Here is a 24,116-nt window from a genome sequence, read left to right as displayed (position 1 = left end):
TTTGCTGTCTTTCAACTCACATTCCTACTGGAGCTAAATCGTGTAGTTTCATGCACTTGGATCTGTGACCTTTGGGTATTTGCTGTTCACCCCACCCTCAACCCGACAGCACATATGTACATATCTATAAATTATATCTTATGAACTATTAGTTTATATTAATGTCTGTCTTCCCCTCTAGACTGTAAATTTGGTGTGGACAGGGAATGTGTCTACCAGCTCTGTTGAACTGTACTCCCCCAAGTGTTTAGTACAGTGCTCTGCACACAGTAAGTGCTCAATAAATATCATTGATGATGATGATGATTCTTTCTGTATATTTCCCAGATTCACCCCTTCCTCTCCACCCATAATAAGGGTGCTATCTGTTACATGTTTACTCTGTGCCGAGCACTGTACTACATGCTGTGTTAGATACAAGGTCGTGAGGTTGGACACGGTTGCTGTTCATAGAGTTCACAGTCTAAGTAGTAGGGAGAACAGTTATTGAATCCCCATTTTACAGATGAGGAAACCGAGGCCCAGAGAAGTTAACCTACTTGGCCAAAATCACACAGCAGGCAAGGGGCAGAGCCAGGATTAGAATCCTGGTCTTTCGACTCCCAGACCTGTGCTCTTTGCAGTAGGTCACACTGCTTCTCGAGTTCCCCACCTAATTACACTCTGGGAAGAGGCCCCTCCCTTGGCAAGACCTGGTCCATTGTGGTTCCTTACAGCTGAGGGGACTGAGGAAGGGAAGGTGAGGAAATGCAGAGATCGAAGATAGCAGCTGGAAATAGAATCCAGGAATCCCGACAGCCAAGTTAGTGAGCAATAACCTGTGGGACCTTGGGTGAGGAGTTTAAAGGTGCAGAGGTGCTCAGAAAGGGTTAGCCTGATCCAGCATCGCCTAGTGCAAAAAGCATAGGCCTGAGAGTCAGAGGACCTGGGATCTAATCCTGGGCTTTGCCGCTTACCTGCTGTGTGGCCTTGGGCAAACCACTTCATTTCCCTGTGCCTGCGTTTCCTCATCTAGACAGTGCGGATTAAACACCTGTCCTTCCTCCTTCTTAGACTGTGAGCCCCGTGAAGGACAGGCACTGCGTCCGACCCGATTATCTTGAATCTACATAGGCTTGGCAGCTAGATAGAGGGTAAGCACTGAACAAATATCTCAATTATTATTATAGCCCTTAGTCTCGGGTGTGGTGATAATCCTAGTGATCTTGGGCCACTGTGGCTGGGAAACACTACTGTGGACTGAGGACCTAGAGATCACGATCAAGCCACCAGTCTAGGTTGGGGAAATTTCCTGGCAGCTGGAAGCAGTAGGAAACCTGGGAATAGGCCAGGTGAACATCTTGTAAGAGGTTTTAGCCAAAGAATCCCTGGAGCAGAGCCCAAGCTGCCACAGCGGGAGTTGCTCGACTGTGCCAGTGAAGGCAGCACCAGCCAGAGAAACTCCCGGAAGTTTTTTTTACTTCTGCTGGGCCACTTTTGGCTTCGAACCAAAGGCCAGCACCCACGAGAATGGTCTGGCTTTCTTTCTGAGCCAGAGAGAAGACCAGCACAGTGGTATTAAAGGAACTTCTACTCCTAAAAGCCCTCCCCCTTACTGGTCCTTCGGTCCAGCCCTGGGGGTGGGGGCTCTCAGTCAATCAATCCAAGATGTCTACTGAGCACTTACTCTGTGCAGAGCACTTACTTATCTTCTATGTGACCTTGGGCAAGTCATTTAACCTCTCTGGGCCTCAGTTACCTCATCTGTAAAACAGGGACTAAGACTATGAGCCCCATATGGCTTCAGATTAGCTAGCAAGGATGGGAGTAAAATAATATCTATAGGGACTCCTGCATTTGATATCCCTGAATGTCATATCAAGCATGACTACATTAACACAGTATACATGTGGGGCCCAGTGTCCAACCCGATTTGCTTGTAACCACTCCAGCACTTAAAAGTGCCTGGCACATAGTAAGTGCTTAACAAATACCATGATTATTATTATTACTATTATTATTATTGTTAAGAGCTTGGGAGATTACTATACAACAGAGTTGGTCAGCACAATCCCTGCCCTCAAGGGGTTTACATTATGACCCCACTCCAAATTGCCACCAGCACCTTTAATACAGTCCTGGGTTGAGCAATCTGGGGGTACAGCCACCCCCTCCCCCCACCCCCCACCAACCTTAGCAAGCCATGAGACCATGACATAAAGGCTCCCAGAAAAGAGCACCCATCGGGTAGGCCGGTACCACCATTTTACTTTTCCCCACATGTAGGATGAGATAAAAGATGGTCACCTAATAGCAGACTGTTTCCCAAGGAATGCTCTCAACTTTGGAATTTCCTTTTCTCTGCGGTCCGTCAAGCCCCATCTGTCTACCTCCATGGGATGAAGAATTCAGTTCAAAGGCAATGGCTAGCCAACATGCATCAGAGAAAGTGGGTTAGGAGAAGACCGCTTCTACCTCTATGTTTTTGTAGCCTTTATCTGGGGTGCTATTTTAATGGATTCCCAGACTTCTAAACCAGACTGTTTGCTTTTAAAAAGAAGCACAAACCAAGGAAGACTGAACAGTCTATTGTCAGGAAACTTTGCAGAATGTGCTAGGCCTTAAAAACAAGACTTCATAGGAGCGAGGGAAGAAAAATAACAAGCTGCAATAAGATAAAAATCCACCAAAATAATCTCCTAAAATCAACAACATAAACAACCAACATACAATTTCTCTCCATCTGTAGTTGCAGAGGTGGCTTTTAGAACGTCTTTCTTTTCCCCCTTTGTTACAGCAACATCTAGTGGCACGACAGAATCCTTCTTAGCTATTTTTGTTAAACTACCGATTCCCCTTATTGTCTCTCTTTTTTTTCTAAAGGAATTAAAAAGTTTCCGTTTAAGGGCAGAATTTCCCTTTGGCCACTTGGAATTCTATAATCCCAGGAAAGTTCCAGCCTTTATCTTGGTTTGTGAATGTTCAGTAAAGGCTGGTGATGATGATTTGGAAAGCCTGACTGTGAAGGCTGTAGATGAGCTCTAGGGGTTCAGATCAAATGACATTTAGTTGCTTCAGATTAGCTAGCAAGGATGGGAGTAAAATAATATCTGCAGGGGCTCATATATTTGATATCCCCAAATGTCATATCAAGCATGACCACATTAATTCAGCATACATTTGCAGAAATAAAATGAACCTCTTTCTCTACATCTGTGCATAAATAAAGAATCCCAAGGAACCGGGTGCCAAAAACTCAACGACATCAATTATGAACTGGCGCTGAATCACCTACAATTTCTATTTCCGTATAGACAGTCAATTCTTGGGAACCTCCGCTGACATGGATCCTGTCCCGCAACTCCCATCTTAAGGAGGTGCCCCCCCTCCCCGCCCCCCGCCTTTTCTTATGTCACAAGGAACAGAAATTCTTCATCTGGACTTGGGCCCCTTCTCTCACCCTTTCTTTTAAGGATTTTTTTTCCCTTTCATGCTGTTTTACAATTCTCATCCCTTTTTGCATGCCCATATTCATGCCCCCAAGCTGACCCCCAAATGATCTCATCCAGAGAGGTGTGAAAAGTGTGCTCACATAAACAGAAATACACACACACAAAGTGCTTTCCCACATTTTTCTTCCTTATCATGGGGATGAAATCAACTCTTGGATTGCCTGAACGAAGAGCTCACATCCTTCCCCAGATCCCATCATCACGATCCTCTGTCTTCAGTGCTTAGGAGAACGAGTTTGGGAGCAGGGGAATGGTGTGCAAGTGAGGAGAAGGAAAAAAGGAGAAGGAAGGGGAGCCAGTAACCCTCCTGTTGACACTGTCCCATAGAGCAGAACAGGGTCAGGTCAGGGCCAGGGGCTGAGGCAAGGGGGAATGGAAAGGAGGAGGAAGAAGGGCTGCCCTTCCTTCTTCCACTGTTCAAAGTCAAATGGCCAGGTGCTGGGAGCTGCCACTAGAGATAGAGGAGAGAGGAGTGGTAGTACTGGAGAGACTTTGGCCACAGAGAAGGGAGGGGCAGAGCCTGCTGTAGGGCCAGTAATAGTTACAGTAGTAGTTAGTAGGAGGAGGAGGAGTAAGAGCATTCACTGAGCATCCACTGGGTACTTTGTACTTAGTACTTATGAAATAATAATAATGTTAGTATTTGTTAAGCACTTACTGTGTGCCGAGCACTGTTCTAAGCACTGGGGTAGATACAGGGTAATCAGATTGTCCCACATGAGGCTCACAGTTAATCCCCATTTTACAGATGAGGTAATTGAGGCACAGAGAAGTTAAGTGACTTGCCCAAAATCACACAGCTGATAAGTGGTGGAGCTGGGATTAGAACCCATGACCTCTGACTCCTAAACCCGGGCTCTTTCCACTGAGCAACACTGCTTCTCTACAAAACAGAGAAGCAGCATTGCCTAGTGGATAGAGAAAGGGCCTGGGACTCAGTAGGACCTGGGTTCTAATCCCCGCTCCGCCGCTTTCATTCATTCATTCGTATTTATTGAGCACTTACTGTGTGCAGAGCACAGTACTAAGCACTTGGAAAGTACAATTTAGCAACAAAGAGAGACAATCCCTGCCCACAAAGGGCTCACAGTCTAGAAGGGGGGAGACAGATATCAAAACAAGTAAACAAGTTAACAGGCATCAATATAAATAAATAGAATCATAGATATATATACACATCAGAATAAGTAAACAGGCATTAATATAAATAGAATTATAGATATGTACATATATACACAAGTGCTGGGGGGGGGGGTGTAGAGTAAAGGGGGCTGCTGTGTGACCTTAGGCAAGTCACTTCACTTCTCTGTGCCTTAGGGACCTCATCCACAAAATGAGGATTGAGACTGTGAGCCCTATGTGGGATAGGAACTGTATCTGACCAGCTTAACTTGTAACTATCCCAGCACTTAGAATAATGGTTGACTGACATAGTAAGCTCTTAACAAATATTATGTATGTATATGTATATGTGTGTGTGTATATATCCATACATATATATGTGTGTGTATATATACATACATATATTCATTCATTCATTCAATAGTATTTATTGAGCACTTACTATGTGCAGAGCACTGTACTAAGCGCTTGGAATGAACAAGTTGGCAACAGATAGAGACAGTCCCTGCCTTTTGACAGGCTTATGGTCTAATCGGGGGAGATGGACAGACAAGAACAATGGCAATAAATAGAGTCAAGGGGAAGAACATCTCGTAAAAGCAATGGCAACTGAATAGAATCAAGGCGATGTACATTTCATTAACAAAATAAATAGGGTAATGAAAATATATACAGTTGAGCAGACGAGTACGGTGCTGAGCGGATGGGAAGGGAGGGGGGAGGAGCAGAGGGAAATGGGGGGAAAAGAGGGTTAAGCTGAGGAGAGGTGAAGGGGGGTGGTAGAGGGAGTAGAGGGAGAAGAGGAGCTCAGTCTGGGAAGGCCTCTTGGAGGAGGTGAGTTTTAAGTAGGGTTTTGAAGAGGGGAAGAGAATCAGTTTGGCGGAGGTGAGGAGGGAGGGCGTTCCAGGACCGCGGGAGGACGTGGCCCGGGGGTCGACGGCGGGATAGGCGAGACCGAGGGACGGTGAGGAGGTGGGCGGCAGAGGAGCGGAGCGTGCGGGGTAGGCGGTAGAAAGAGAGAAGGGAGGAGAGGTAGGAAGGGGCAAGGTGATGTAGAGCCTTGAAGCCTAGAGTGAGGAGTTTTTGTTTGGAGCGGAGGTCGATAGGCAACCACTGGAGTTGTTTAAGAAGGGGAGTGACATGCCCAGATCGTTTCTGCAGGAAGATGAGCCGGGCAGCGGAGTGAAGAATAGACTGGAGCGGGGTGAGAGAGGAGGAAGGGAGGTCAGAGAGAAGGCTGACACAGTAGTCTAGCCGGGATATCACGAGAGCCCGTAGCAGTAAGGTAGCCGTTTGGGTGGAGAGGAAAGGGCGGATCTTGGCGATATTGTAAAGGTGAAACTGGCAGGTCTTGGTAACGGATAGGATGTGTGGGGTGAACGAGAGAGACGAGTCAAGGATACGTATACACACACACACACATATATGTGTATGTATGTGTATATATATATATATATATATAAGTTGGGCTGCTCATCCCCTCAGCAGTTCCTTTTCTTTCTTCTTTCTCCTTTCCACCTCCCCTGGCCTCTGAAACTTTCTTCACTGGCATTTGAAGTACTTATACCATAATGAGCCAGATTCTTCACGGCATGAACTACTCCTTGAGAATACGTTAGGGCACTTTTGGAAGCTGAAAGATTTTCAAGCCTCTAGGATGTGGGGGGCGGAGGGGAGGGAAGTAAAGGTTGTCTTGGCTTGATTGTGGCAGTGCCCTACAATTCTGGCAGTTAATACACTATTTACACCCATGCTAGGCAGTGGAGAAAAGGGGGCTGATTGTTTCTTAAAAAAAAACCTTGAAAATTGTTTTTCATCATCCTAAATGAGCAAGTGGGAGACTGTGAGGGAGGTGTGGTGAGGGGGGAGGGAGAATGTGATTAATTCCATGTACAGTATATCGACTCATGTTCGTGAGCTGTTGGTACAATAAAAACTGATTTTTTTCCGCACAGTGAAGTGAGGCCTTTTGTTTTTGAATGAAAAGCACATATACCGATTCAAAGCTCTATTGTGGAAAAAGAATCAGTCTTCATTGTATGATCAATTGTGCATTAAACCTTGAAAAATAGAATCCTAAAAGTGTTAAATATTTTCTATATAGTGCTGAGGGCTTATTTGTTTCGTCTCCATTTTCTAACCCCTCTCCACCCCCATTGTTGATGGTAGAGCTGCATGTGCTACAGATGAAAGCAGATGAGTCCCCTACTATGAAAAGTTGTTTGGCACATCCTTTAAAACTTCTGGTTCTTGGTGTTTGGGATTTGAAATATAGATAGCAGAAGTTTAGGCTTCTCTCAATATGCTTTCTCTTGTTAATCTGGGCTGCACACCCAAGGACTCTCATGGCACTTGTTTCTCCCATCTTGAATCAGTAATTTCAGGGGTATGGATCCTGCTCCTCTCCCCTCCCCCTCAATCAATCAATAAATGGAATTTCTTAAGTGCCTAAAGTGTTTGAGAAGCCATCAGAATTGAATGTCGTTCTTGTGTCAATGGGTCTGGTGGTTTTCAGAATGTTATGATCACAGTTTGGGAAGGGACTGCATTTCTCTCAATCTAACCAAGTCACTGTATCTCATTCCAGGCTCTCCCACCTCTGACCCCTTGCTTACGCCCTCTCTTTGACTGGAACTTGCCCCCTCACATGCAGACCACTGCTCTCCCCATCTTCAAAACCTTTTTAAAATTACACCTCCTCCAGAAGGCCTTCCCTGATTCACCTCCCATATCCTCCCACAGTTTTCCTCCCCTATTGCTACTTCAGCACTTCTGAACGCTGGTGTAATCACAGGTTTCCATAGCACTCACACGCACGTCTTGCAGACCCTATTACTGAAACACTAACCCGTGTACACGTCTCTTTTTCTTTCTTCCTCTTCTCTAGCCACACTTTTAGTGCCTGTCTCTCCCACTAGATTGGAAGCTCCTTGAGTGCAACAACAAAAACCACCGGAGCGAGTGTACGCAATGGCTAAATTGATCAATCAACCAGTTGTATTTATTGAGCACTTACTGTGTACGCAGCACTGTAACGGAGTCGATAGATATGTTCCCTGCCCAGTGAGCTTCCAGTCTAGAGGGCTAAAGGGATGGTTTCCAGGCTTGCCACCCTTCTGGCTGGCCATCCACTGCCCCACAACCTTTCTGATATCCTAAATGTTGGAAACACATCAAGCAAAAACTCCTCACTTTTGGCTTCAAAGCTCTCCATCACCTTGCCCCCTCTTGCCTCACCTCCCTTCTCTCCATCTACATCCCAGCCTGCACACTCCTCTGGTGCCAATCTTCTCACTGGGCCTCATTCTCACCTGTCCTGTCTTCGACCCCTGGCCCACCTCCTGCCTCTGGCCTGGAATGCCCTCCTTCTTCAAATCTGCCAAATAATCACACTTTCCCCCTTCAAAGCCCTATTCAAGGCTCACCTCCTCCAAGAGGTCTTTCCAGACTAAGCCCCACCCTTCCTCAGTTCCCCCTCCCTTCCACATCACCTCAACTTGCCCCCTTTGCTTCACTCCCCTCTCCCCATCCCACAGCACTTGTGTATATATGTACATATCTATAATTCTACTTATTTGTATTGATGCCTGTTTACTTGCTTTGTTGTGTGTATATCTGTAATTCTACTTATTTATATTGATACCTGCTTACTAATTTTGATGTCTGTCTCCCCCTCTTTCTAAACCGTAAGCCCAGTGTGGGTAGGGATTGTTTCTCAATTGCTGAATTGTACTTTCCAAGCATTTAGTACAGTGCTCTGCACAGAGTAAGCGCTCAGTAAATACAATTGAATGAATGAATGAATGAATGAACATGGTGGCTACTGCTGAGGTCTTTGGTCTACACTGTAAGTTTGCTGTGGACAGGAAATGTATCTACCACCTTTGTTCTAATGTCCTCTCCCAAGCACCTTAGTACATTGCTCTGCACACAGTAAGTGCTCAATAAATACCATTTCCAAAGTACTTAATGCAGTGCTCCACATACAGAAAGCCCCCAGTAAATAACGTTGCTTGATTGCTGAGTTGATTGGTCCTGCTCCGGCAGGACTGGATTCAATCACCTGGGCGGTGAGAGGGGAGGGCAACATCTCACTCATGCTAGGACATTGTTGTCATCGCTCTCCCTGTTCCAGTGGAACAGGACCCAATTCCCAGGGAGGGTGGTCACCTCTTTTGCCGACCTCTTTCCCTTAGTAAAGCACTCTGCATGCAGTTAGCACTAAATGAATATGATTGATGATTGATTGACCCCTCCACTCCGATGAAGGAGGCTTTCATTACCTCTCTTGGCAGCGACCGTTTGCTCCGGTAGGTAGATCTACAGTATGTCCGCTTTCCTTCATTAGAGACAGAGACAAGATCGAGGTACAGTGAGCAGTAGGTTGGTGATAGAGGAGCGAAGTTTGCGGGCTGGGTTGTAGTAGGAAATCTGAGAGGTAAGGTAGGAGGAGGCAAGGGGGCAATCAATGGTAAGGCTTTATTCCCCTCTCTAAAGCAACATCTGCATCCCTGGCTCAATCTGAGAATAGCTGAAATTCTTGTGGCAGGGGAGGTGGGGAGGTGGTCCTCCAAGATTGGGCTAGAACCAAACAAGCTTCTCAGCAAGGGCCTACTGACATGTTTTTTTTTCCCTCGGGCTGTACGATTTAGGACCACTGTGGCCGGTAGGCCTTCCGTTGAAAGGGGTAGAAGAGCCGATTCTGTCCTAGAATGCTGTACTCAAGGAGAGCTAAAAACGACCTGAGAAGCAGCGTGGCATAGTGGAAAGAGCACGGTCCTGGGGTTAGAAGGACCCGGGTTCTAATCCCGGCGCTGCCATTTGTCTGCTGTGTGACCTTGGACAAGTCGATTCACTTTTCTGTGCCTCAGTTACCTCATCTGTAAAATGGGGATTAAGACAGTGGGACAGGGACTGGGTCTAACCCGATTATCTTGTATCCACCCCAGCGCTTAGTACAGTGCTTGGCACAGAATAAGCACTTAACAAGCACCACAGTTATCATTATTACAGTTCCTGACACACGGTAGGCACTTAACAAGTACCTTTAAAAAAACAAAATCAAAAACAAACACAGCAAATGCTTCCACAGCACACAGCTACCTCACAATACAGAGATGCATGGCAAACGAGTCCTCCTTTAGTAAAGAAAACACTGACGTGGTTTACCAAAGGGACTTGGGGTTTGGGCAACTGCTATGGATTGACAAGCACTGCTCTGGGTGAAGAGAAGACAGGGGCAGGAAACTGTGTAAATAGCCATCCACCTTGCCACATTTTCTTTAATGTCAGACCTTCTAATGAGAAATGTGGGTCTTCAAATAGAAATCCCAGGTTTCTGTGTTATTATCCAATAACTCTAATTCCAGCCATAAAATGCTTCCCATCTCTTTTATTAAGGTATAAAAGCCAACACTATTTCTAATAATGCTAGACATATTGGCTTCTGCTGAGGTAATAATGCTTGCATAAAAGCAATATCAGAGGAGAAAAGACATTTGAGAGACATTTGCGATTTAGTTTAAATTTTAATCAAATGGGCATGTCCAAAATCCTTCATTATGAAATGATCAGTTAGGAAACCTGTTAATTACAGTTGACTCCCACCACGACCCTATCTGCTAGGCCACAGATCTAGTTGTAGCCTGTTAAGTGGGGAGAGCCTGGGGTTCTAGCTATCCCGCTGCCCGACGGACCCACTGACCTGAGCACCCCCAGCTCATCCCCCTGGCCGAGCCACTTCTGCCGGTGGCGGAGGCACTGCCATGCATACTGAGAGAAGCAGTGGCCTTCTGGCTCTGAGGTTCCAGGTGGCATCATGGACTCGGAAGTAGACGAGAAGGGGCAGGCATTGCTCCAGAGGAGCAGGGCGACCTACTGGAAAGAGCCCGGGGCCTGGGAATCCGAGGATCTGGGTTCTAATCCCGGCTCTGCCCCTAACCTGTTGTTTGACCTTGGTCATGTCACTTTGCTTCTCTGGGCCTCAGTTTCCTCATTTGTCAAAAGGGGATTTGATATTTGTTCTCCCTCCTACTTAGCCTGGGAGCTCTGCATTAACTTGTTTTTAGAACAGTGCTTGACACATAGTAAGAGTTTAAACAAGTACCATGTAAAAAACAACAACACAGAGCCTCGAGCCTCTTCTCCCAAGGCTCCATCCACTCACAGAGATAGCTCAGTCAAAGGCAAGTTCTGGGGTCGGGTGGGGGAGGGGTTGCCTGTTGTGTGACCTTGGGCATGTCACTTCTCTGGGCCTCAGTTCCCGCCAAGCACCCCTACCACTACTTCTAGTTTACTTTGGGTCTGCTGTCAACCCCATGAGCTTAATAATAATAATAATAATGATGATGATGTTAGCTATAACTGTGGTATTTGTTAAGCACTTACTATGTGCCAGGCACTGTACTAAGGGCTCAGGTGGATACAAGAAAATCGGGTTGGACACAGCTTACTGGGAAGCCCAACACCAGCACTGGGGGTGTTCAAGTTCGGGAGGTGGGGACGGGGGTGGGCAGGAAGAAAGATCATATTCCCTGAAACTAATGTTATAACACGACTTTACAGTATCTTTCCATTTAGGATATTATCCCTACGAAATTTTCAAAAGGTTAGCTCAAATCTCAGTGGGATTACTGCTTGAAGGAAGGTGTTGGACTACAGAGATACTGCAACCAATTTATTTGTTTAAACCTTGTACACAGCAAATAGCCAAGTGTTCCCTTCTAACCAGATACTTCAAACCAAGGTGGCATTTAGTGATCAGGTGGTATGGCTCATGAAACACATTTTTCTGTGTCAATTCACTGGCTCGGGAGATCAACCTATCCATTCAGGGAGTGTGAGAATTACAAAGCTAAATAAAATTGTGTCTTAAGTGACACTGGCTAAAAGAAAAGAGCACTACATGAGTAGGTCTGGTGTACATCAGATTAAATTAAAAGGTCTATATTTCTGTATCACTTAACAGTTGTAATCTTACTCCCAAGGCACAAATAAAGCAGGACTAGATGACCTCTAGAAAATCCCTCTAGACCATAAACTGTAAACTCTGTAAGCTCATTGTGGGCAGGGAACATGTTTACCAACTCTGTTAAATTGTACTCTCCCAAGCACTTAGTACAGTGCTCTGCACACAATAAGCACTCAATAAATACCATTGACTAATTGAAGCTCTGTGACCTCATAAAAAGGAATGAAGATTCCTCATCATTATAGCAAAACCAACTAGGTTGTTGGCTTGGCATTCGGACTTCATTACCTTGAACGGCCATTTCATAAGGATCCTTATTCCTGGACCTCTCAGAACCAGGCATCATTTTAACTATACAGTATGTAGAATTTTGACTTGATTATAACTGTGATAAGAAAGAAGCTTATGTGCAACAAATGTAGAATGTGGGAAGACTTGACACTTCTGATCGTGCAAAAAAAAAATGAAGACGATAAAATGGAAGTTTATCTTTAAAGGCATTTGAGTAGAGATCGTAGTTACATCATTTCGTAATCTGACTTACCGACAAGTCGTTAGCAGGACAGATGTAGTCTGTGAACCTTCAAAGAGGATGTTGTGAAACTGGAAAACTCTGGAATAGTCAGATGACCAACAAAATGACCCGATCGTGAAGCTGCGTTCTGTATTCCTGTTTGGGCCAGCTAAATGTCACCTCTTTCCTGCCTAGGGTCTGTCTCGCTTGCACCAGACTGCGTCACCACCAGCGCAACAACACAAATCCTGTACTAATTCTCCGTGACCCTGCAGGGAATGCTCCGTGATGTAGCTTCCTTCCTCTGGGGTTTTCATTTGCTGTAGGATTTCCTCTAACCTTTACAGAGGGGACAAGGCATTATTAGATATTTCCAGGACCCCTCGATCACGGACGACTGGCTCACATATCAATCACAGGATGAGGGGAGGGGAGTCAATCTTCCCAGTGCCGAGAACCCGCTTCTGAAGTGGCTTCCAAATAATTTACAAGAAACTGTAGTTGCTTTTCAAAATAAAACTCTTGTTTTCTGAGTTTTGGTGTTGACAGCCCCCATTGTTGAACTGGCATGTATATCGATGGGAAGTGATATCCCTTCATAGGAGTCGTCAAAGGTGTCTTGTAGAGAGACCATTGTTGTTTTTTTGAACCTCAACAAGGCCTGAACTTGCTCCAAAGGGCCAACTCATTTCCCATCAGTATGGGTAATAATTGTATTTCTTAAGTGCTTACTATGTGCAAGCACTGTACTAAGCGCTGGGCCAGATACAAAGATTATCAGGTCCCACATGGGGCTCACAGTCTAACTAGGAGGGAGAACAGGTATCGAACCCCCATTTCGCAAGATGAGGGAATTGAAGCACAGGGAAGTTAAGTGACTTGCCCACGTCACACAGCAGACAAGTGGTGGAGCCAGAGTTAGAAGCCAGGTCCTCTGACTCCTAGGCTCAGGCTCTTTCCACTAGGGTACACTATTTCGTCTGGGTTGGAGGGTCCCAGCTTTTCTGCCCCCCTTATTTTTTTTAAAATGGAATTTGCTAAGCACTCATTCAGTGCCAGGCACTGTTGTAAGTGCTGGGGTAGATACAAGCTAATCAATTTGGACTCTGTCCATGTCCCACATGGGGTTGACAGTCTTAATCCCCATTTTACAGATGAGGTAACTGAGGCACAGGGAAGTTCAAGATCACACAGCAGAGAAGTGGTGGAGCTGGGATTAGAACCCAGGTCCTTCTGATTCCCAGGCCCATGGTCCATCCTCTTGGCCATGCTGCTCCCCAATTAATTAACTCTTGAGGTATTTATTAAGCACTTACTATGTGCCAAGCGCCTTGGTAGAAACCCTACAATTGGATCAGACCCAATCTCTGTCCCACATGGGGCTCTCAGTCTAAGGAAGAGGGAGGACATGGACTTAATCCCCATTTTCCAGATGAGGACACCAAGGCCCAGGGAAGTTAAAGTGACTTGCCCAGCAGGCAAGTGGCAGGGCTGGGGTTAGGACCCAGGTCTCCTGACTCCCAGTCCTTGCTCTTTCCACTAGGCCACACTGCTTCCCAGCTCACTTCTGTGTTCCCAGTTCTACCCGGTTTGTCCTTCACCCTTATTCGAACCAGTCAGTTGGATAACTCTTTATCAAACAGCACCTAATGGTGGGCTCTGCACTAAGCACTGCTCAACACGTCATATTAATGATAAAGAAAAGCCCCACTTTCAGAACTAGTTTTAAATACAAAGAAACACCATTAGATAAGGGGGTCGTACGACCACAATATTTGTCATAAAGAAAATTTCATTCCAAGTTTGTTTCCACACCTTTGGCTTCCTGAAAAATTATGGGCCATTTTCTAAAAGGGTCTTTGTTTTCTGAGATTTCACAGAAAAAGAGATTGAAAACTTTAAATGCTCAGGAATGGGAAATCTCAAATTTTTGATAGAAAATTATTTTAATCAGGCAAATGAAAATGCATGAATTTTTGGTTGATGCTATTGCTACAGTCACGAATCACACAAGCGCTAGACCTGAAAAATATAATTATGGTATTTGTTAAGAGTTTACTATGTACCAAGCACTGTTCTAAACACTGGGGTGGATACAGAGTAATAAGGTTGTCCCACATGGGGTTCACACTTTTAATTTCCATTTTACAGATGAGGGAACTGAGGCACAGAGAAGTTAAGTGACTGCCCCAAGGTCACACAGCAGACAAGTTGCGGAGCCAGAATTAAAACCAAATCCTCTGACTCCCAAGCCCGTGCTCTTTGCACTAAGCCATGCTGCTTCTTCTATTAGAATAATATAACCCTGAGGATTCTTAATGCTCTCTCAAGGCAAAGATGATGCCTCCCTATCTTCCTTTGAGCAAAAAGTCCCAAACTGTCATACATCTTTAAAATTTTTAATTTAAATGTACCTAGCTTCATTATTTCAGAAGTTGGAATTTTCAGTGAGAGAAAGATGTACACCTACTAGTAGCCTAAAGCCTCCAGTTTTTTTTTTAAAAAAGCTCTGGACTCACCATATCAAACTCCTAAACACTAGCCGTGGCCATGACCTCCCATGGGGTTACGATGACAGGAGAGTTCAGTGGAGGAATTAAACCTGTAGACTGTAAGCTCCTTGAGGCCAGGGATAGTGTCTATCTACTCTATTGTCCTGCACTGTCCCGGGTACTTAGTTCAGTGCTCTGCACATGGTAAGTGCTCAATAAATATGATTGATTGCACTTGCAGACTGACGGCTTATGTCTATATCTGTAATTCATTTTTTTATTTATATTAATGTCTGTCTCCCCAACTAGACTGTAAGCTCATTGCAGGCAGGGAATGTGTCTGCTACACTGTTATAGTTTACTCTTCCAAGCGCTTAGTAGAGTGCTTTGCACCCAGCAAGTGCTCAATAAATACGACTGAATTAACGAATGAATGAAAGACTGTCAGGCACTGAGGGTCATGGAATATCAATTTTCCCCATGTACACCTTCCAGGGCTGGTCACGAGAACCACACAACCATTTTAGGAAGCTTTTATAATGATGTGTTTTCACACATTGAACATTCATGATTAATATGCAGATTTTAAAAATTCACCAAAGATTCAAATGAAAAAGTGGAATTCAATCTTATCTCTATTACGAAGTCTATTCTGGAGTTTGTAATAATCACTGAACTTCATCTATAATCGAGAAGCAGGGTGGCTCAGTGGAAAGAGCACAGGCTTGGGAGTCAGAGGTTGTGCATTCGAATCCTGGCTCTGTCACATTAGCTGTGCAACTTTGGGCAAGCCACTTAACATCTGTAAAATGGGGATTAAGACCATGAGCCCCATGTGGAACAACCAGGTTACCTTGTACCTACCCCAGTGCTTAGAACAGTGCTTGGCACATAGTAAGCGCTTAACAAATACCATCATCATTATTATTATTATTGTTAATGTTGTCACCTATTCAAAACTAGAGAAGCAGCATGGCCTAGTGGAAGGAGTGCAGGCCTGGGAGTCAGAGGACCTGGGTTATAATCCCAGCTCTGCACTTGCCTGCTGTGACACCTTGGGCAAATTCATTCATTCAACTGTATTTATTGAGTGCTTACTGTGTGCGGAGCACTGTACTAAGCGCTTGGAATGTACCATTCATTTATTCCTCATGCAACTCAAATCTTTTATTTTAACTTCTCTTTCCCTCAGTTCCCTCATCTGCAAAATAGGGATTAAGACTGTGAACCCCAGGTAGGACAGGGACTGTGTCCAACTTTATTATCTTGTATCTTATGAGAAGCAGTATGACTTAGTGGAAAGAGCACGAGCTTGGGAGTCAGAGGTCATGGGTTCTAATCCCGGCTCTGCCACTTATCAGCTGTGTGACTTTGGGCAAGTCACTTAACTTCTCTGTGACTCAGTTACCTCATCTGTAAAATTGGGATGAAGACTGTGAGCCCCACGTGGGACAACCTGATTACCTTGTATCTACCCCAGGGCTTAGAACAGTGTTTGGCACATAGTAAGTGCTTAACAAACACCATAATTATTATTATTACCTACCCCAGCACTTAGTACAATGACTGGCACATAGTAAGCGCTGAAATATCATTAAAAAAAAAAAACAAAAAAATACAAAACTCTTAAATCGATCAGTGGTGTTTAGTGAGTGCTTACTGTTTGTGGAGCAAATGGATTAAGTGCCAGAGATCTTGCCTGGGAGAATATGTTGCACGTATCATAAAGTTCAACCAATGTAGGCTTAGTTCACCCTCCAAAATGGCTACTGTCAGATGCTCTGTGCCCCCGCTTATCCATTCGTTAGTCTGATGTCTTGTCTCCATAACTGTCCCCCATTGGTAATAGCTAATTACATCTAAGATTGAAGCGAAAGCCTGACTGACCCCGATTGAAGGGTCAAGCTTGATATTTTTCACCGACACCAATGAAGAGACATGTGAATTACTAAACTCATTCATTCAATCGTATTTATTGAGCACTTACTCTGTGCAAAGCACTGTACTAAGCACTTGGGAGAGTACCCTATAACAAAAAACGGACACATTCCCTGCCCTCAGTGAGCCAGCAGTCTAGAGGGGGAGGCAAACATTAATATACATAAATAAACGAGTAACTCTCTTATATCCATCCTCCCTGTCTCACAAGCCCATAATTTGGGCATTATCTTCGACTCATCTCTTTCATTCAACCCACATATTCAACCAATCACCAAATTCTGCCGGTTCTGCTTTCACAGCTTCACTAAATTTCACCCTTTCCTCCCCATCCAGACTATTACTACACCAATCCAAGCAGTAATTCTATCCCGGCTTGACTACCGCGTTTGCCGTGGCTCAGTGAAAAGAGCCTGGACTTGGGAGTCGGAGATCATGGGTTCGAATCCCGGCTCTGCCACTTGTCAGCTGTGTGATTGTGGGCAAGTCACTTAACTTCTCTGTGCTTCAGTTACCTCATCTCTAAAATGGGGATTAACTGTGAGCCTCACGTGGGACAACCTGATTACCCTGTATCTACCCCAGTGCTTAGAAAAGTGCTCTGCACATAGTAAGCGCTTAACAAATACCAACATTATTATTTGCCTCCTTGCTGACTTCTTTGCCTCCTCTCTCTCCCCACTCTAGTCCTTACTTCACTCTGCTGCTTGAATCACTTTTCTAAAAAAGTTCAGTCCATGTCTTCCCACTCCTCAAGAAGCTCCAGTGGTTGCCTATCCACCTCTGCAGAGAGCAGAAACTCCTTAGCCTCTGCTTGTCCCCGCTTATTTCCTATTACAATCCAGGCTGCTCACTTAACTCCTCGAAGGTCAATCTCCTCACTATACCACCATCTCAGCTATCTCGCCACCGAACCCTCACCCACATCCTCCCTCTGGCCTGGAACCTCCCCTTCACGGATGACAGGCCACGCCTCTCCCCATCTTCAAAGTCTTACTAAAATCCCACCTCCCGCAAGAGGCTTTTCCTGACTAACCTCTCATTTTCCCAACTGTTTGCCCTCCCTTCTGCATCACCTACGCACTTGGGTCTGTATCCAAATCAATCAATTGATGGAATTTATTGAGCAAGCAGTTACTGTGTACTAAGTGATTGAGATGATACAACACATTTGGTAGTCATGTTCCCGGCCCACAAGGAGTTTACAGTCTTAAACACTATGATAAGCACCTCACCCCCAGTTCCACAGCACTTACTCTGTTACTCTGCCATTTCCACTAATTTATTTTAATGTTTGTCTCCCCTACTTAACTATAAGATATTTGAGAGCAGGGATGTCTACCAATTCTACTGTATTGTACTCTCAAGTGCTTAGTTCAGTGTTCTGCATACAGTAAGTGCTCAATAAATACCTTCGATTGAAAGAGTTCAGTGTACACACACACGCCAAATATTCTCCAAACAGAAACATTCCTTTTGCCCTAATGGAGCCAACCAGATTTCCTGATAAATACAGTTAAATAGACACCACTGACTCTTTGATGGCTATTAATCCTCTTCATCCTTTAAAAGAAAATATATTGCAACGAAAGGAAACAAATCTCCTTCCCTATCCACTAGGCCGACTACACAAAAGAGCCGGATCCCTTCTTAAATGTCTTTCTGTGTGGCTGTGTTTAGAGAAGGCTTGGTGTTTAAATAAAGCAGGGCATTTTCTGTGCACTATTTCTACAAACAAGAGAGTGCATGACCAAAGATCAACAAATACACTGCTCTACTTGTCAGTGACAAGTGAAGACTAAAGAATAACTAGTAGGGTGCCCCATTAATCCTAGGTATAATAAGTAGACTCAACACAATGGAGAGTTATTGAGGGGGGAAAATAAACATCAACCGAACTAACAGAAATGAATAAGATAAGCAGAGACAGAAATATCTGATCAATGGCTTAGGTCAACATTTGTTGAACCCCAACCGCATGGGACAGGCATGGTTTTCAACAATGTTTCGTTCAGTAGAAAAATCTGGTTTTTTGCCTTCAATCATACAAGGCAAGTCTAAATGCGAAGCACCAACCTAATGGCTCGGGAGGACTTCATTATACTGACAAGACCCATACTTGAGATGTCACTTAGCACTCCTCCTACTTTCTTAATGTCAACACTTCTGCCTTCATGACAGAGAATTTCAGGCTTTTTCCCTTCACCTGGGTCCCCTTACCTCATCATTACCCTCAGGACTGTGTGTAAACCCAGGAAGGTTGCCATGGGGTTGTGGGAGCGGCATCGTTTCTGTGTGCTGGACCCAGCCGCGTGGCAAACTATTCTGTCTACAGTGACTTCGATTTACTGTTGCAGTTCCACCACACTGTGGTCAACTAAAAGTATTAGTAGCAAATACTAACAATATAATAGTATTCGTTAAGCGCTTACTATGTGTCCAGCAGTGTTCTAAGAGCTGGGGTAGATACAAGCTAATCGGGTTAGAGACAGTCCCTGTCCCACACGGGGCTCAGTCTTCATTCTCATTTTACAGACGAGGGAACTGAGGCACAGAGAAGTGAAGTGGCTTGCCCAGAGTCACACAGCAGCCAAGTGGCAGAGTGGGGATTAGAACCCAGGTCCTTCTGACTCCCAGGTCCATGGGAGTCTATCCTCTAGGCCATGCTGCTTCTAACTCCCTAATCTCCCTAGTGTTAGCCGGCTAATGGGCGTCTGATACCATACGCAGACACAGATGGAGTCTGTGATTTTTTTTTTCCCAATCTGCCATTAATTTTGTCCCTTGGGATTACTCCAACTCTGAGCAATCCAGAAAGTGTGTCGAGAGTGCTACCATTGGAGCTGCCTATAAAAGAAAACAGAAAAAGGTCGGTAACCTCTAGGTTCTCCCCAGAATCAAAGGATAATGGAAAAAGTAAAAACATACCCGAGAATAAAAGCATCAGAAAACATCTTTTGTGTGGATACAAGAGAATGATTAGTTCGTGTTCCATTAATATAGGGACATTTAAAAACAAATTCAGTTTTGTATTGTTATGCTTTATGTATTAGGTAAAGAGCATTTCATTATTACAGAGGTCATTTTACATTATACATGTCTTCTGCTAGTATAATGGAACAGGGCCATAATCAGTTGCTATCTAGGCAACCAACCCATGTACTTATGAGATCACTTATAATGGAATCTAGAAAGGGATTTATCTTTTTTCAGCCTCCCTTCTTTGCCAACAGGCACTCAGCATTATCAACTGATTGACACAAACTGGATAAAATTACTTCCAGGATCTGTTACCCATTGCGCTGATCCTTCAATAAATTTTCGGCAATGTTTCCATGTTATTTTTTGCATCTGACTTTCCCTTCAAATTTCCATGTGACTCGATACCCGTATTAACTATGGTAGGAGACCTACCTCTTGAAGAATAAAGGCACACAACTCAATGCAGGTGTTGTTGATAGTACATCCTGACCTCTTACTGATCAAGGCTTTGATGGCATGGTCATTTTTTGCCACAAGCAGCATGGTGCAGTGGATAGAGCACGGACCTGGGAGTCAGAAGGTCATGGGTTCTAATCCCGGCTGTGCCACTGTGTCTGCTGGGTGGCCTTAGGCAAGTCACTTCACTTCTCGGCCTCAGGGACCTCATCTGTAAAATGGGGATTCAGACTATCAGTCCCCTGTGGGGCAGGGGCTGCGACCAACCCAATCTGCTTGTATCCAACCCAGCACTTAGTACAGTGCCTGGCACATAGTAAGCGCTTACCAAATACCATCATTATTATTATCATTAGCATTAATAAACTCTGTGGACCAATGCTATTTCCCGATGCAGACCAGTGCACTCCAGCCTCAGGCTGGTTGTTTGACCGGTTGGCTTTCTGGTGCCACTTCTGCCTCACCTGGCTCCTTTTACTTTCCAGGAATAATAATAAATATGGTGTTTTACAGAGGAGGTAACTGAGCCACAGAGAAGTGAAGTGACTTGCCCAAGGTCACAAAGCAGACAAGTGGCGGAGAGCCGGGATTGGAACCCAGGTCCTTCTGACTCCCAGGCTCGCGCTCTATACGGGAAGATTTTCAAATTACACTGGGGGCGTAGGCTCATGCCAGCCTGACATCCTTGGGCATGGGATGTGAAGGCGGCACTGGTGTGCTCCTGGTGCCATTCTAAAAAGCCTTCCAGGTAGTGCAGGGAGCTGGCTGAAGGAGTGGAGGTGACCCAGAGTTGGGTAAAAGCCAGCTGCATCTGGGTAGCTGGGATTCATCACGAAAATCCCTGGGTGGGGAAGATGTCCCTCCTCTTCCCTCTCCTCTCCCTTCTTCCCTCCAAGTGGTCCAGAAATCGAGGATTAGCCCGACTCTGCTTCCAGAGAAATCAAGAGGTCGGACCACCCTGATGGAGAGTCTAGTGTTCTGTACGGTACTGAGGAGTAATACAACGGCTAATCCGTGATACTTAACCACTCAATTTTGCTTCATTTACACATTTTGTCCCTGAAATATGGAAAACGTTGTGTGGTTCGCTTGATCTGAGAAGGGCGGTTTCAAAAAGAAATATAACTGAAGTAAATGAATGTTTCGCATGAGCCCGTTTTCATCTTACTGAAGAAATAAAGCACCAGGTGCAACTAGGCATGTATCTCACTAGGTGACGCTCTTTGTTAGTGTCTGTTTTGGTAACGCAATCTGTCTTGGAGCTTCAGTGCCCAGACGAGAAACTTTATCCTAAACTAACCACTGTCCCATAAGAGTCATCTTATGTTTTCTGCACCCTCTGAAAACTTTTAAAATAAAAAAAGACCACATTAAATGCACCCAGAGGCTTAATTTTGAAGGGGAATTTTAGTGGGCCATTAGAATACACCAGGATTGGGATAATTTCCTCCAATCAAAGCCTGAAAGTTTGCCTCGACCGATTTTCTGAAATTAAGTGACTCATGAACGATAAATACAAGCAACTCTGACGCTCTGATAAACTCTGGCCTATTTACTATCGTTTAAAGAAACACTGTCATTTTAGGTCAAGTGTGAAGAGAGTGATTTCTGGATGGTGGATAACTACCTGCTTTCCACTTGAGACCGCTAACTCATTTCACTAAGGGCAGCACACCCTGCTCTTGGCCATCATTTCCTGGGCCTCATTCAGTGAATTCACTTGCTGTGCACTCCCCCTTTCCATTATTATCCTTTTAAGAACTGTTTCTAGAACATCAGTCTCAACACTTTCTGATGTTTATTTCTGAAAATCATTCCGTGATTGGCAATCACACAAGCGAGACATGACTCTTCCGCTGACCATGCAAGTCACGCAACAGAAGTACATTTCTACTTTGGCAGTTGCAATTTAAGCAACTTTGTTGGAGTTTTTCTGGTCTCCTGAGTCTTGACCAAGATGCCCTAATGTCAAAAGTGTGTCATGTTTTTGTTCTTCCACATTCCTTTTAAAAATGGTCATCTCAATTCAACTTCATCGTCCTCTGGGGCATCATTTAAATCAATCTCACAATGTAATTCGTCCTCATCTTCGTCTGTTTCGACTCTTCCGCTCCTTCTTCTGCAGCTAGAATCCGGCCCATTTTCAGTCTTCTCTGATCCTTTACTGATCCTAGAGAAGGTCAGCGGGGAGAAAAGGGCGGGGGAGAGGAGGGGGGAGAAGAAGCCTCTTATTTGTCAGGTTTTTAAGAATTAATCATTAATCATTAATCTACATGAAGGAGAGAGGAGATGGGGCAGAAGAGTCTTTTCTACCAAACATTGCTCTTTCCCAAAAACACAAATTCAATGAAATTAGTATAAGGAAAGTAGCCCCTAAAGGAGATACAATTGAGAGTTAGTCACACTGCAGCTGGCCCTTTGCCAACCCCCAGAAAATCAATACTTGATGTTCAGTAAAGAGAAATGACTGGTATAAAAGTAATTATTAAAAAACAACCCCCAAACTCCCACCGTTAGACTGTTTCATAATTGTAGCAGTCTCTGCTTGGTTTCTTTTTTTTATGAGTGTTAACTCTGAACCCTGACTTTTTAACAGTACATATTTGAATAGAAAATCATTTCTGGCTATTTCATGATCCTCAATGTTTAATCGCCTTTAAACATGCTATTTTCCAAAGAACTATGATTAAAGGTCCTTGTGGGCAATTAAGTATTATTTGCTTCTCTGCCAGGCAATCAGTTCAGAATTACTTTCCGTATCCACTAATCAGCGCTCACCTCCCAAAAGAAATCAGACTGCATTTAAAATGAAATCAGACCACGGGCAAGCAAATACATTTCGGGAAAATAAAGTCCCAGCTTTGGAATGGCTCTTTGGCATCTTTGCTGTCAGAAGCATCACTGCTGTGACAATGGAGAATGTGAGAGGGTCCAATGAAAATATACAAGCTCTTTTGGGTGAACCTGGTGTTCAAGTCTGCAGTAGCACATTGTGTAAATGCTCCGAAATAGAAGACGCCAGTAGTTATCGGAATGTTTAGTGAAAGGAATTTCATGTGCATCGGTTACTGAAAGAGTGGAACATCAACTTCACGCAGCTACTTACGAAATGACAATCTCTTCTTTCTTTCCACATTTAGCACAGAGATCCAGTTCATGGGCACAGGGTCTACAAATGATGTGATAAGAATCTTTCACTGTCTTCTGCAGACATTTAACACTAGAGGGAGAAAACAAAATATGAATTTGGAAATTACATTTGGAAAAAAAAATTCCCTAAATGACATACCAGGATTTCTTCTAAGCACTAACATGAAGAGGAAATCGATCGACTAGTGATCGACTCAAACCCTGGCATTTATTGCCATCTCTTTAAACTGTGTTCCTCCCTGCTACCTGTAACTGATTTTAGTTGACAGACTTTTTTTTATCAATAGTGATTATGAAGAAAAAAACTCCATCCACAAACTTAAGACTGCCCCAATTTTCGTATCCAATTTCAGCTTCTGAAAATTAGGTCCCAAGAAGAGAGTGCAGCTGAAGACACTAGAGCCAGAATTCCTGAGCTTCATTTTTTTTTTTTTATGGTACCTCTTAAGCCGTTACTATGTGTCAAGCCCTGATCTAAGTGCTGGGATACAAATAAGTTACCCAGGTTGGACACAGTCCCTGCCCCACATGGGACTCACAGCCTAAGTAGGAGGGAGAACAGGTATTGAATTCCCATTTTGCAGCTGAGGAAACTGAGGCCAGAAAAGTGAAGTGGCTTGCCCAAGGTCACACAGCAGGCAAGTGGCAGAGCTGGGATTAGAACCCAGGTCTTCTGGCTCCCAGGCCCATGCTTTATCCACTAGGCCATGCTGCTTCCCAGTTCATTCCAGTTGTGCTACTGATCTAGGGGGATCTCTGCTAATCTTTGCTGGGTTGCAATTTTCTCCAATGTAAAATAATGACCAAATCACTTTCTGGGTGTTTTGTGGGGATTCAGTGCATTTAATATTGGAGAGTGGCTTGACATCAGATGTGCAATATGCGTGAAGATGATTTTTAAAAATCAGATGATACATGGACGTCTTTGAAATCATTTCAGTAGATTACTTGTTTTAAAAATATGGATAGCTCTTCTTGATAAGCTGAGTAGCTTATCTAAT

The 24,116-nt window shown here is 44.3% G+C and overlaps 1 protein-coding gene across 1 annotated transcript in view; it reads right to left on the bottom strand.

The window, feature by feature from the left end:
* Positions 1-21,744: 21,744 nt before the first annotated feature.
* Positions 21,745-24,116, bottom strand: part of CX5H9orf85 (chromosome X5 C9orf85 homolog) — a 75,220-nt gene continuing 72,848 nt past the window's right edge. The window contains exons 3-4 of the mRNA XM_001505581.5: positions 23,072-23,185; positions 21,745-22,135 (exon numbers count right to left, since the gene is read on the bottom strand). Coding sequence (XP_001505631.1) covers positions 21,982-22,135; positions 23,072-23,185 — 268 coding nt within the window. The 3' untranslated portion in view covers positions 21,745-21,981. The remainder of the gene's footprint in view (positions 22,136-23,071; positions 23,186-24,116) is intronic.

This window comes from Ornithorhynchus anatinus, chromosome X5 (assembly GCF_004115215.2).
Source record: "Ornithorhynchus anatinus isolate Pmale09 chromosome X5, mOrnAna1.pri.v4, whole genome shotgun sequence".
Taxonomy (NCBI): Eukaryota; Metazoa; Chordata; class Mammalia; order Monotremata; family Ornithorhynchidae; genus Ornithorhynchus; species Ornithorhynchus anatinus.
Note: the sequence above shows the minus strand (reverse complement) of the source record. Positions and strands in the feature narration are given on the sequence as shown.